General features: G+C 44.8%; 1 protein-coding gene across 1 annotated transcript in view; it reads left to right on the forward strand.

Annotated features, from left to right (window-relative positions):
• Positions 1-13202, forward strand: part of MAP2K6 (mitogen-activated protein kinase kinase 6) — a 160232-nt gene that overhangs the window by 92521 nt on the left and 54509 nt on the right. Inside the window, exon 2 of the mRNA XM_006872294.1 lies at positions 11740-11806. Within this exon, the coding sequence (XP_006872356.1) occupies positions 11740-11806 (67 nt within the window). The remainder of the gene's footprint in view (positions 1-11739; positions 11807-13202) is intronic.

Raw genomic sequence — 13202 nt, forward strand, 5'->3', positions numbered from 1 at the left:
AAGAGGAATTGAAATTAAAATTGCATTCTCCCTAGCCAAAAAAAGATCAGACTTCTGGTGTGGTGCTGTTGGACAAGCACTGGACTGCATATCACAAGGTTGGTGGTTCAAACCCACCAGCTACTCCTCAGAAACATCACCCCCATCACCCCCTTCATCATTTGATTCTCCATGCCTGGATGGAGGGAACCAAGAGAGGGATTAGAGAAAAAATATGTGCAGGGTCGCTATGAGTCAGAATCAACTTGTGGCACCTAAAACCAAAAGCCAGCAAAAGGAGTCTTGGTGTGGCATTGTAGGATAACCAGCGGACTGCTAACCACAAGGATGGCAGTTCAAACACACCAACCACTCCTTGGAAACCCTATATAGGATCATTATGAGTTGAAACTCACTTGATAATACTTAACAACAGCCAGAAATAACTGGTTGTTGTTGTTGATGATGGGGGAGGTTATAGGAATTTAGGAAGTGATCTTGTCACGATAAGCTGAGAAATAGCGAGTAAAAGGAAAAATCTTAAACACCATACAAAAGATTTTTGACTGTGGTTACCATACAGATTCCAGGGCCTTGTTCCTAGAGATTTTGAATCTATAGAACCAGATGTAGTTCCCTGTAGTCCATAGGAGCCAGGGGAATATGGTTCAATATTAGTGAGATGTTTAGTAAGTGTAATTATAACATAAAGGAGATTTGATAGCACATTTCTAAATAACACGTAGCTCAGAGAAGAAATCTCAAGAGAAATAGAATTATGAAATGAATGTATGTATGACTGCTTCTGAAAAAATAAAGTGCTTAGGGGAGGGGTTTTGGGTTTCCAAAGCTGTCCATGAATAATTTCTATTAGAAAGACCCAGTGGTCCTGATGAGTTGGAGATTAAAGATATCCCAACTGCTTGACTTTTCTAATGTGTTAAATGCCACTCCCAGTCCTGGCTATCGGTCACTACTCTCCCCTTCTCTCAAGTTTGCAACATGCTATGTCGCACAAAAAACTCACAGTTGTCAAAGGACATCGCTCACACAATTGTGGAGGCGGAAAAGTCCCAAATCCATAGTTCAGAAATGAGTCTGGAGGAATCTTCTCACCCATGTAGTCTCAGGAGCTGAGGAACCCACATCAGCAGGTCAGACCACAGGCTGTTGATGCACGAGGCTGCGGGAGCTGGTGACTCAGGTCAGGTGATGGGCTGCAAGTCCCACAAATTGCAGGTCAGATGTCGTGAGCCAGGTATAAGATCCAGGGCAAGAGAGGGAACTTGTCTAAAGCAGTTTTATAAACTGGAGTCAGACCCTGCCCCCAACGGAAACTAAGGGTGATGACTTGAGTTACACCCGCTAGTAAGGTAGTGTTATTGTGAAGTGGGTTCCAACTCATAGCAACCCTACATAGGAGCCGTTAGTGGGTTTGAACTGCCTGCCTAGTGGTGGTGGTATGCGTGGCGTCAGTTCTGAGTCATAGTGACCCTGTATAGGGTTTCTGGGGCTGTAAATCTTTGTGGGATCAGAAAGCTTCATCTTTCTCCTGCAGAACAGATGGTAGTTTCGAACTACTGATGTTGAGGTTAGCAGCCCAACTTGTAACCACTATCCTCCCAGAATTCCTTAGTAAGGTGAGGACATCCTTAATTCTTTGTTGTTATTGTTAGGTGCCATCTAGTTGGTTCTGACCCATAGCGACCCTGTGCATAGCAATGCCCGGTCCTGCCTCATCCTCACAGTCTGTGTTCAGCTCGAGTCCATTGCTACTGCCACTGTGCCAATCTTTATCCTTAGCAACTCACTTCAAAATGGGTCCAGAACCACAGCATTGTTGTTGTGTGCCATCAAGTCCGTTCCAACTCACAGTGACCCTGTGTAGGGTTTCCAAGAAGTGACTGGTGGGTTTGAACTACTGACCTTGTGGTTAGCAGTCCAGTGCTTATCGTACAGTGCCGTACGGGGACTCCAACCACAGGCATAGAGCCTAGGGTTTACAGTACAAGACAGAATGGAGACATTTGGCTGGAGGGACTTCATAAACCATTCGTTACCCTGTAGCCGTGAATCTGTATGGGACTCGGTAGGGTTGTCTTTCTCCCATGGAGTGGCTGGTGGTTTTGAAACACTGACCTGGTGGTTTGTTAGCAGCCCAGTGCTTAGATTCACTGTTGTTGTTGTTATTGTTAAGTGCTGTCGAGTCAGTTCCGACCCATAGCGACCCTGTACAGGGTTTCCGAGGCTGTAAATCTTTACAGGAGAGAAAACCTCATTTTTCTCCCACAGAGCGGCTGGTAGTTTTGAACTGTTGACCTTGAGGTTCACAGCCCGATTCGTAACCACTACACTACCAGAGCTCCTTATTGCTCCACTGTTGTTGTTGTTGTCAGGTACCATAGAGTCGGAACTGACTCATAGCAACCCCATGCACAGCAGAACGAAACAATGTCCAATCCAGGGCCAACCTCACTACGGCTGCCACACTTGACGCCATCAATGATGCCACCTGGCCGATCCACTCTTTCTCTGACCCTCCATCTTACCCAGCATGACATCCTTCTCTAGCGACTGTTCCCTCCTGACAATATGTCCAAAGTATGAGAGACGAAGTTTAGTCATCTTGGCCTCCAAGGAGCACTCTGGCTGCACTTCTTCCAAAACAGATCTATTGGTTCTTTTGGCAGTCCATGGCACTTTCAGTATTCTCCTCCAACACCACAACTCAAAATTGCTCAGTAGTGCTCCTTAAAAGAATTACAGGCTGTGATCAATCGGAGAGGAGGAAAATGAATGGAAGATTGCCACAGAGCTTTGTTTTTCAGAGGGTGGGCATTTTAAACAAAAATGCCAGAGTTTTAGTAAAGCTGTACTGAACTCAAATTGTGTGCTAGGCACTGTGGCCAGAATGAGAAAGTCAGGACATGTGGACAGTAATCCTGAAGGGGGGCAGGGTGTATGAGCTGAATTTGGAAGATTGAGTTGTATCTACAAAGGAACTGGAGCCCTCCAGATAGAGGGGATGTGGGCTAAGATCAGGGTCTGGGGAGATTCATTTAGGCCCTCAGAAACCAAAATGACCGCACGTTTTAAAATGAGCTTCTCAGCGCTCCCTCTATAGACTGTATTCAGTTCCGGAGAAGACGTGGGCATCCTGGCAGCAGTCTCTGTAGGTTGTGAGGTCCAGCAGTTCTGAACAGCTGTCTCATTGCTTACTGCTGCCGCAAGAGGCAGCTCCCTCCCTGCCAGCCCTCCCTCTGCCCTGTTTGGGTAGCTGTCATGCATAAGATCACTGCAAATGTAACAGCACTTAATGACACTTCCCTGCGGAATTTCAGTGCCAAATACCCTTGGAACTTAAGCCAAGGCCTCAGGCCTGCCAGTGATTCTAAAAAGCCCATTCGCATTGGGAAACAGCTTTTTAAAATAAAGCTGACACTTGAAGCACTATCAAACTGTATCCGATAAGAGTCATAAACTCTCAGAGTCATGCCCCCGACCCCTCTTGGCCCAGCTGACTAGCGTCAGCATTGCCTCCTAGTACCACTGTTGGTACCTGAAGGGGATCTTCTATTTATATACCACAAGGCCCAGGAGAGACACTCTTTGTGCTTCATCTCACCGAATGTGTGCTGAGGAAGAGCTCTGTGTACCTCATCGTTTTCGGTACAGACAAGGCCAGGAGATCCTGGAACTGTGGAGGTGCCGTGGATAAAGCACTTGATTGTTAACTAAAAGTTCCTGGGTTCTTGGGACCCACCAGCGTCTCTGTGGGAGAAAGAGGCTGTTTCCATAAAACATCACAGTCTAACAAAAGCTTCAGGAGCACTTGTAACTCTATTGCTGTGGGTCAGAATAGACGCCACGGCTGTGGGTTTAGGAATCACTGTGACCCACCTTGGGTTTAAGATAAAGTTTGGATATCTATGTGATGAGGGAAGGTGCGCCTGACCCAAACCATGGTATTTTCAATAACCTCATATGCTTGCGAAAGCTGGACAGTGAATAAGGAAGACCGTAGAAGAATTGATGCTTTTGAGTTATGGTGTTGGAGGAGAATATTGAAAGTGTCATGGGCTGCCAAAAGAACCAACAGGTCTGTGTTGGAAGAAGTGCAGCCAGAGTGCTCCTTGGAGGCCAAGATGGCCAACCTTCGACTCTCACACTTTGGACATATTGTCAGGAGGGACCAGTTGCTGGAGAAGGATATCATGTTTAGTAAGGTGGAGGGTCAGAGAAAAAGAGGAAGACCCCCAATGAAATGGATTGGCAAAGTGGCAACATCAATGGGCTTAAGCGTGGCAATGATTGTGAGGTTGGCCCAGAATCAGATAGTGTTTCATTCTGTTGTGCATAGGGTCGCTATGAGTTGGTACTGACTTGATGGCACCTAACAACAACAATGTGTGTGGTGGGACTATGCTGTTTACAGAGGAAACAAGCATGGGTGTGGCAGGGACTGGGTAATACAATGCTACCTGTGTGTGTGGCATTGTGGATAAAGCACTGGGCCACAAGGTCTGTTTGAACCACAAGTTTGGCAGTTCAGACTCACCAGTTGCTCTTTGGAAACCCTATCCAGGGTCGCTGTGAGTCAGAACTGACTCAATGGCACTTAAAAACAACAATGTCCAGCGTAAGGTCCATAGGTGGTTCAAACTGTTGGCGCTGGACTATTAATCCAAAAGTTGGCATATCAGATTCATCCCCCAGTACTGTGAAAGAAAAGTAACCTGCTTTTCATAGAAACTCTGTAGAGCTCAGTTCTACGGGAGATTACCATGAGCCACAGTCTACGGGATTACCATGAGCCACAGTCAGCTCGTTGGCAAGGATTTGGTGTTTGGGTTTGTTACCCAGTCAGGCTGAGGAGAGATACGTATTACAGTCTGTACTAACTGCAGGGCAAAGCTGACTGCAATCTTCAGAAATACAGGATGCATCAGTTTTCTAAGAAGGCTTGTTACAAGCATGTGAGCTAATGCAGAGTCTACTTTATTATTATTTATTTATTTATGTATTTATGTATTTATTTATTTATGTATGTATTTATGTATTTATTTATCTTCAACTTTGCTTTTGGATTTCGAGGGAAATGGCCACTTCATTATGATTTGCCACTAAGCTTTAGTATTCATACTGCTTCCTCCCAGTTTTGTTTTTGCTGTTTTGTTTTTTTTTTTAAAACACACACACTTGCACACACACACTGTTCAATGTTAGAATCAGGTGTTGGCAGCCTTCCGAAGAGGAACAGATTGCTTTTAAATCAACGCAGCTGGAATCTGACCACATACTGTTTCTCCTTTCTTTTTAAGATGTGAAAGAGGCATTTATGGAAAGGAGAACGCTGTGTTGTTGTTAGATGCTGTTGGGTTAGTTCAGAATCATAGTCACCCGATGTTCAACAGAATGAAACTGTCCGGGTCTGCAGTACCCTCATGGTTATTGCTAGATTTGAGCCTGTTTGGTGCAGCTACTGTGTTGTTGCATCTGGTTGAGGGTCTCCCTCTTCTTACCAAGCATGATGCTTCTCTTGGGACTGGACCTTCTTAATAACATATTCAAAATACTCTAGGCAAACTTCTACCATCCTGGCTTCTAAGGAGCATTCTGACGGCATTGCTTTCTAGACAGATTTACTTTATAAAGTAATTTCCATAATTACTCCATAAATTTATTTCCTGGAGGCTGGTTAATGATTAACGTCACATGTGGGTGTCCAGATGAGTCCATTTCCCTTCTCTGGCAGTTTCCCAGGGATAATAACCTCAACCAAAGTTTGCAAAAATCTAAACTTGGGTGGGTGGGTGGAGTCTACTCAGTCTTACTTCTGGCTTAATGGGTAAGTCTTTGGGGCGAAGTAAAGATGACATCTGCCAGGTTTTCTTTCACGGATCCTTTCTGCTGCTCTGAAGACCCCACCAGAGTTGTTCCTTCCATCCTTTAACTGCCTTACTCTTTCAGTGATGGAGACGTCAGGGAATTATGGAATGTCGTGTGTGTGGTTAGGGTCTCTGGTGGCACTGAGGGTAAGTGCTTGGCAGTGTGACTCCTAACCAAAGGGCAGCAGTTCAAGCTCACCAAGTGCTCTGAAGTAAAAACGTTCAAACTCACCAGCCGCTCCTCGGAAACCTATACAGGATTACTATGAGTGGGAACTGATCCGACAGCACTTAACCACAACAACAACAACAACAAGAAGTGGCAGTCGGCTTCCCTAAAGATCTACAGCTTTGAAAACCCTACTGGGCAGTTCTCCTCTGTCCTGGAGGGTCCCTGTGTGTTGGAATTGACTCGATAGTGATAGGTTGTGGTTGGTGGGTGTGATTTTTGTTTTGTTCGATCCATTTTTATAATGAAGACAGGGTATTTTTGTTTTTTTAAGTTTTTAGTGTGAATTGAGTGATAGTTTACATGGGAGAACATCGGTTTTGCACTCATTGTTTCATTGCAATGATTCCAATCCCCTCCGTTCCTCATCATTCAACAGTGTTTACTTCTATTCCCTCTGTTTCGTTTTGTTTTTTTAGGGGTGGGGTGGAGGATGTATACCAAAACACTCAGGAGTGTATAATAATTTAAACAATCAAAGGGCACATTCTGCAAGCCTGCCTCCTGGCCGCCAGCACACAGCCTTTCTCTTTCCATGAGTCTAGAGTCCTCTGCTGCTCCCTCTTTCCACGCCCTCATCTCTGCCTCCATTTCTGGTGTCGCTGCTTCTCTGGATAGGGTCCCACATTCCACTCATGCTCTTCTTGATGGTATTTTTGAATAATGTAAGTCAGCTTGGTTTCTGTTAATTCTTTGATGTGTGTGCGTGGGGGAGTCAAGGTGTAAAACTGGGTGGGAAACAATGAGACACCTATCTTCAGATACCTGGAAGCCATGCTTACTGTTTGCGTTATAGTTTTAATTGTCAAGATCTCTCTCCATTTCTTTGTGTAGTTGTTTAGTTGATTTGTTAATTATATAACAGGGAGTACAGTTACTTTGTAATATATGCACTGGACTGTGAACCATAAGGTCGGTAGTTTGAGCTCACCATGGGAGAAAGATGACACTTTCTGCTTCCACAAATGTTTTGTTGTTAAGTACTGTCCAGTCAGTTCCAACTCATAGCAACACTGTATAGGGTTTCAGAGAAGCAGCTTATGGGTCTGAACCACCGACCTTGCAGTTCAAACTGACCTTGCAGTCCAGTGCATGAACCCATAGTGCCACACCAGGACTCCGCAAAGATTTACAGCTTCAGAAAACCTATATAGGGTCGCCGTGAGTTGGAACTGAATGGACGGCACATAACAACAATATGTATGTAACAAATTGCTCTGTTAATCAAAGAAGGTTTTCTCAACAAATCCTTCTGCCACCTGCTATCTCACAAGAGATGGCCAGAGTTAGAAATGAAGAAGAGAGAGGTGTAGGCATTTCTGAGTAGCAACTTTTGCACCGGGTTTGTTTAAATGGCAACTTAGGGAGCTGTCTTCACAGGTAAAATCTATTTTACTTAAGATTTGCTTTGTCTTATCTGAGAGCGCTGTGAAGCTCTGAGTCACTTGAATTGGATGTGCATGCGGCTATCTGGAGAAACTGAACTTCATTACTCACTCAAGCATCTCCTTGAAAAGAGCAATTCCTTTTATTTGAGGGAGTCTCATGAAAGGGAATTGTTGGCATTAGGCCATAAGGAATTAGGATCTCATTGAATTCTCATGATCAGATCCAGCTAGCATGTTTGTTGTTAAGCCAACCCTATGACTCATTTTGCTATTGTTTCATAGCAACCCTATATGAGAGGTAGAAATACCCCATGGGGTTTCCGAGGCTATAACCTTTATGGGGAGCAGATTTTTTTTTTTTTTTTTTAATGAGCCCCTGGAGGGATTAAATCACCAGTCTTTCAGTTGGTAGCCAAGTGCGTAACCATTGTATTACCCAGGATCCTTAGCACTTAGTATACCCAACCAAAAAAGCCAAACACATTCCCATTGATTTGGTTCAACCTCATAGTGACCCTGGATAGAGTTTCTGAGGCTGTGAGTCTTTATGGGAGCAGAAAGATTCATTTTTCTTCTGTGGAGCAGCTGTGAAAACCGACCTTTTGGTTTGCAGTCCAGAGCCCACCAGAGCTGTAGCATAGTCGCTGGCAAGAAGTAAAATTCTCTATGTTGTTGGTGATTAGCATGGTAACATGTATTAATATGTCATCTGATTTCTAGGTTCAGGAAAGGGGGACCTTTTGATACTTACTAACCTGTTGCTGTTGTTAGCTGCCTTTGAGTCAGTCCTCTACTCCGGCAATCTCAGGCACAGTGGGATTGGACCATTGTGTACCATAAAGTTTTCATTGGCTGATCACCAGGCCTCTCTTTCTACTTCATCTTCATCTGGAAGCTCTGCTATAAGCCGCTTGTCATCATAGCAACAGGCAAGCCTCCACTGACAGATGGGTGATAGCTATACATGAGATGCATTGATTGGAGATTGAACCTGGGTCTCCTACATGGAAGGTGGAAATTCTTCCCCTGAACCACAATAACCTTCATAAAGCATGCGCTTGTTGCTGGTTAAATCAATTCTGATTTGTAGTAACCATGTAGAGGGTTTCTGAGACTAAATTTTTATGGGAACAGAAAGCCTCATCCTTCTGCCTCAGAGGGGCTGGTGGGTTTGAACTGCTGACCTCGTGGTTAGCACTTCAGTGTTTACCTACAATGCCATTGGAGCTCCTTTGTTAGAGCAAAGATGGTTCTAAAAGACTCCCATGGTGATTACTGCCCAGCTAAATTTTTCCCGGAATCTTCACAATGTGGTAACCTCGATCTAGATGGGTTTCAGATTTTTTAGGAATTAAAAAGAAAAACAAGAATGACTCAGTTATACTTTATGTTGGGTCATATCTTAGGCCAAGTTTTCTAGAAGAGCAAAACCAGTGAAAACATATATATGTATATATATAAAGACAAGTTTCTTCTCAAGTAAATGACTTACATGTACAGAGTCTCAGATCCCCAGTGGAAGAGAGAGAGAGAGTCCCTCCCATGTGTCCATTATATTAGGAGCAGGCCACACCCCCAAGGAAGCATCCCTTCAGTTGATTGGCTGCTCATAGCCACTCATCATAGAGCTAACTGTGCGTATGTTAGGTTTCATCACCATGAGAATAAGCACAGCCCAATTGCTAAACTTCTGGAAATCCCGGTCTAGCTGAGTTGACACAGAACCCTGACAATCACAAATCATAATAATAGGATCAATTCTGACTATGCATTATCTCTTAAATGAGGCTGTACAGAGTGTTTGTCTAATTAAGTAAGCATGCCAGTGCCCTGATGGGTTCTCTCCTTTGATTCTCCTATCCATCTGAAGAGGTAGGGTTCAATGCCACATCCCATTTTACTCTCGAAGAAACTGAGTCCCATGAAAAGTCACTCTGGAGGTTACTTTGTGAGTCAAAGAACAAATGCATCCGCTCCTTTAAATGCAAGGTCCCTATCTCTCCCACCTCACTCTCTCTGGTCAACTCCAAACTTCTTCATGGCATGGTAGCAAGAACCCCAGCTTGGGTGTCAGGAGACCTGGTCATAGCTCTGGGATGTTGAGCAAGCTTCCAGAGTCTTTGGGGGTCATTTTCTTGTAGGGAGGTTTGGTTCTTAGATTCCTTCAGTTTCTTGGCAGCCCCAGAATCTGTGTCTGGCCCTTCTCCAGGGCTGGGGTCAGCTGTGATGTGTTCAGCTGCCACGTCCAGAATTTCTGAGAAAAGGGAGCCATGACCCCTCTGTCCAGCTCTGCGTGAGCGTCCTCTGCCATGCGTGAAAGGAGCCCAGGTGATCTGGTGCTGAAGCAATCCTTGGAGACCCTACAGGGAAGTTCTACTCTGTCCTGTAGAATCTCTAGGAGTCCAAGTCAACTCTACAGCACTGGGTTTGGATTTGGGGGTTTGGCCAAGCATTGAGAAACATAGGGCCTCCACAGAGGAGGAGACTTTCAGGCCCAACAAGACTGTTTCCTTTGATTTGTTCCCTGAGCTGGCATTTTCAGTCTGTTCTTTTTGACTCATCAACACAAGTATTTGAGCCAAACTCTCTGGTGGTTTCAGTCCAGGGATGAACATATCAGGGCTTTATTCCCATCTGACCTTGAATGACGTGATAACCCCTTTGTATGAGCCCATCTGTTATCTGAACCCTTTTTTGGGATAGGGAAACGAAATAAGTATTATCCATCCTTCTCTGAAAGACCCCTTGTGGCGCAGTGGTTAAGCACTCGGCTGTTAAATAAAAGGTGGGCGGTTTGAACCCACTAGCTGCTCCACGGGAGAAAGAGGAGGCTGTCTCCTCCCCCTGTAAAGATCTACATTCTCAGAACATGGGTTCAGCAATTTTACTTTCTCTTATAAATCAGAATCGGCTCGAGAACAGCAGGTTTTGTGTGTGTTTATGTCTTTCTGTGAGTTGTCAATTAACAGCAGATAGATTAAGGTGGTAAGGAGCTCTGGTAGCGTAGTGGCTATGGATCGGGCTGCTAACCTCAAGGTTGGCAGTTCAAAACTATCAGCCGTTCTGCAGGAGAAAGATGAGGCTTTCAGCTCCCATAAAGATTTACAGCCTCAGAAACTCTGTGCAGGGTCACTATGAGTCGGAACTGACTTCACGGTCCTTAACAATAACAACAGATTAAGGTGGTGAGGGCAGGAAAATGTTAAAAAAATTATATGTATATTAAGTTTACTTCTCTGATTAAATCTACAGTTGCTCACAGACCAATTTAAGCAAAAGTGAAAATACTGTGATAAAGTATTTTATTGCCGACTGTCTGACAGAGCCCTACTGTGTCGTTGTAGGATAAGCCCTGGACCACAAGCTTGTTTGAATTGCAAAGTCGGTGGTTCAAAGTCACCAGCTGCTCCTCAAAAATCCCTGTAAAGGGATGATGTGAGTCAGAACCGACTTGACAACTGTGGACAACGACATCATTGTGTGTCTGATAGTTTATTGTACTGTAGGTTCTTGAATGCTGTTATGTTGCGCTGTGCTAACATCACTTCAAATATCAGCAGGGTCACCCAGGGTGGACAGGTCCTAGCAGAGCTTTCAGACTAAGACAGACTAGAAAGGATGTCGTGGAGATCTGTGTCTGAAAATTAGCCCTTGAAAGCCGGATGACTCACAAGAGAACATTGTCTGATAAAGTACTGGAAGATGAGCCCACCCCCAACCCCCCAGGTTGGAGTCCTCACTACATAATTGTCTCAACCATGAACTCAAATGTATTCGTGGTCATTAAGCCAATGCAGACTCCAGCTACATTTTGTTCTGTTGTATGTAAGGTCGCTGCAAGTCATCAGAAGCAACTCTGTGGCAACTAGCATCAAACATGTTATTGAATAAATAAATGAATAAATAGTCACCACCACCCTCTCCCGTCTCCATCACTGTGTAAGAGAAAGGACAAGCAATGGGGGGAGGGGGAGATAACTCACTACCAGGGAGGAAAAGCAGGTCTTCCCAGGAGAGGGGAGTATGTGTCAATTCACCCTGGACTGATCAAAGTCTTCATCAGTGACTCCAGTCTGCTTGGGGAGCTCTGCTTGCTGGTGCTTGGTGTTGGCTCCTGTGGCTCACAGACTTCCTGGGCAGGAAGTGGTGCTCTGAGTGGGGAGAGCTTCATGCCCAGACCAGCTCTTTTCCCTCTGCCTTGGTCTCTGCCCTGATTTGGATCTTAACTTTTTCTTTGCATCTTTCCTGCCCATAGGCAAGAAGCGAAACCCTGGCCTTAAGATTCCCAAAGAAGCCTTTGAACAACCTCAGACCAGTTCCACGTAAGTTGGCAAGCTCTTTGTCTTCATTCAGATACTTGTCCTTCTCGGTTTCCTAGGAAGGAGGGCTCATTTTGGATTGATGAACCATAACTTCTCTGGTAGCGTAGTGGTATTGAATCAGTCTGTTAATCTCATGGTCAGCAGTTTGAAACTGCTAGCTGTTTCGCGGGAGAAAGATGAGGCTTTCTGCTCTCGTAAAGATTTACAGCCTCAGAAACCCTGAACCAGGGTCGCTATGAGTCGGAACCGACTCCACGGCACATAACAACAACAACAACAGCCCTGACTTTGGAAATAGCTGCATGGGGCAGACACCATTGGCTGAGTGTTTTGAGACCAGAGCTCATCACTCAGTCTGTATTGAATGGATAAAACTTTGGACTCAGTGTGTCCCCACTGAATGTCACAACACATTTGGCAAATGAGCTCCTGTCTAACTTCAAGGCAGGTGGCAGGATACAGACTGTCTTGCCCTTCGCCTGTAGATTTGAGCAAACAAGCGAATCTCTGTCAGTTAACATAAGGTGTTTTGTGCTGAAGGTTCAGCAATTCTGGTACCTACTTCCTGCCCTTGAGAACTGTCTATGCAAAGTGAGGTCAAGGAAACATTCTTTATAGATGAGACTTTGGCCCCAATCCCTGATTGAGTTCAAGCCCTCACTTTCCACGAGCCTGCCTCTTACTTCCTGTCTTTCTGTGAGCTGAGTGTTTCCTGTCCAGCTGGATTTAGGGCACCGGCACCTGCATAGCAGTGATGGAAATTCCAAGGAACACAATAGGGGGGCATGGGAATAGAGAGAGGCATGGGAAGCCCAAAGAGAGACCATCTCAATTGCAGCTAGAGGTTTTGAGACTTTTGCTCATCTCTACAAAAGTGCTTCACTTTGAAACAGTTTTTAATCGTCCTGTCAGAACGTGCAGGAGTCCTGGTGACCCTGTGGGTTAAGGCGCTGGACTGCAATGTCAGGTTGCCGTTCAAGCTCACCAGTCACTCCTTGGCAACCCTATACAAGGTCGCTATGGGTCGGAACTGACTCGACAGCACTTAACAGAACATCCGAAAGTGCTAGTAAAAATGATCCTGTCTGGTGTAAGACATTGCTGAGGCCACTGGGCATTGCCTTCTATGTAGCAATACAGTAAAGATACTCTAAGGGTGGACCAGAGTAGAGAGCTATTCAAACAAACTTACTGAAATCACTTATTCTTAGGAGTTTGGGGTAGATTTCTTGGTGTTTTCTACATAGACATGCAAAGAGTTTTACTTTTTCCTTTTTAATCTGTAGTCCTTTATTTTTTGTCTGGCCGTCCTCTCATGATTGAGATGTCCCTTCCTTGATTAAATAAGATTTTGTGAGAGCCAGCCTCCTTACCTTGCTCCCAGTCTTAAAGGGAA

The sequence above is a fragment of the Chrysochloris asiatica genome, unplaced genomic scaffold, assembly GCF_000296735.1.
Source record: "Chrysochloris asiatica unplaced genomic scaffold, ChrAsi1.0 scaffold00192, whole genome shotgun sequence".
Lineage (NCBI taxonomy): Eukaryota > Metazoa > Chordata > Mammalia > Afrosoricida > Chrysochloridae > Chrysochloris > Chrysochloris asiatica.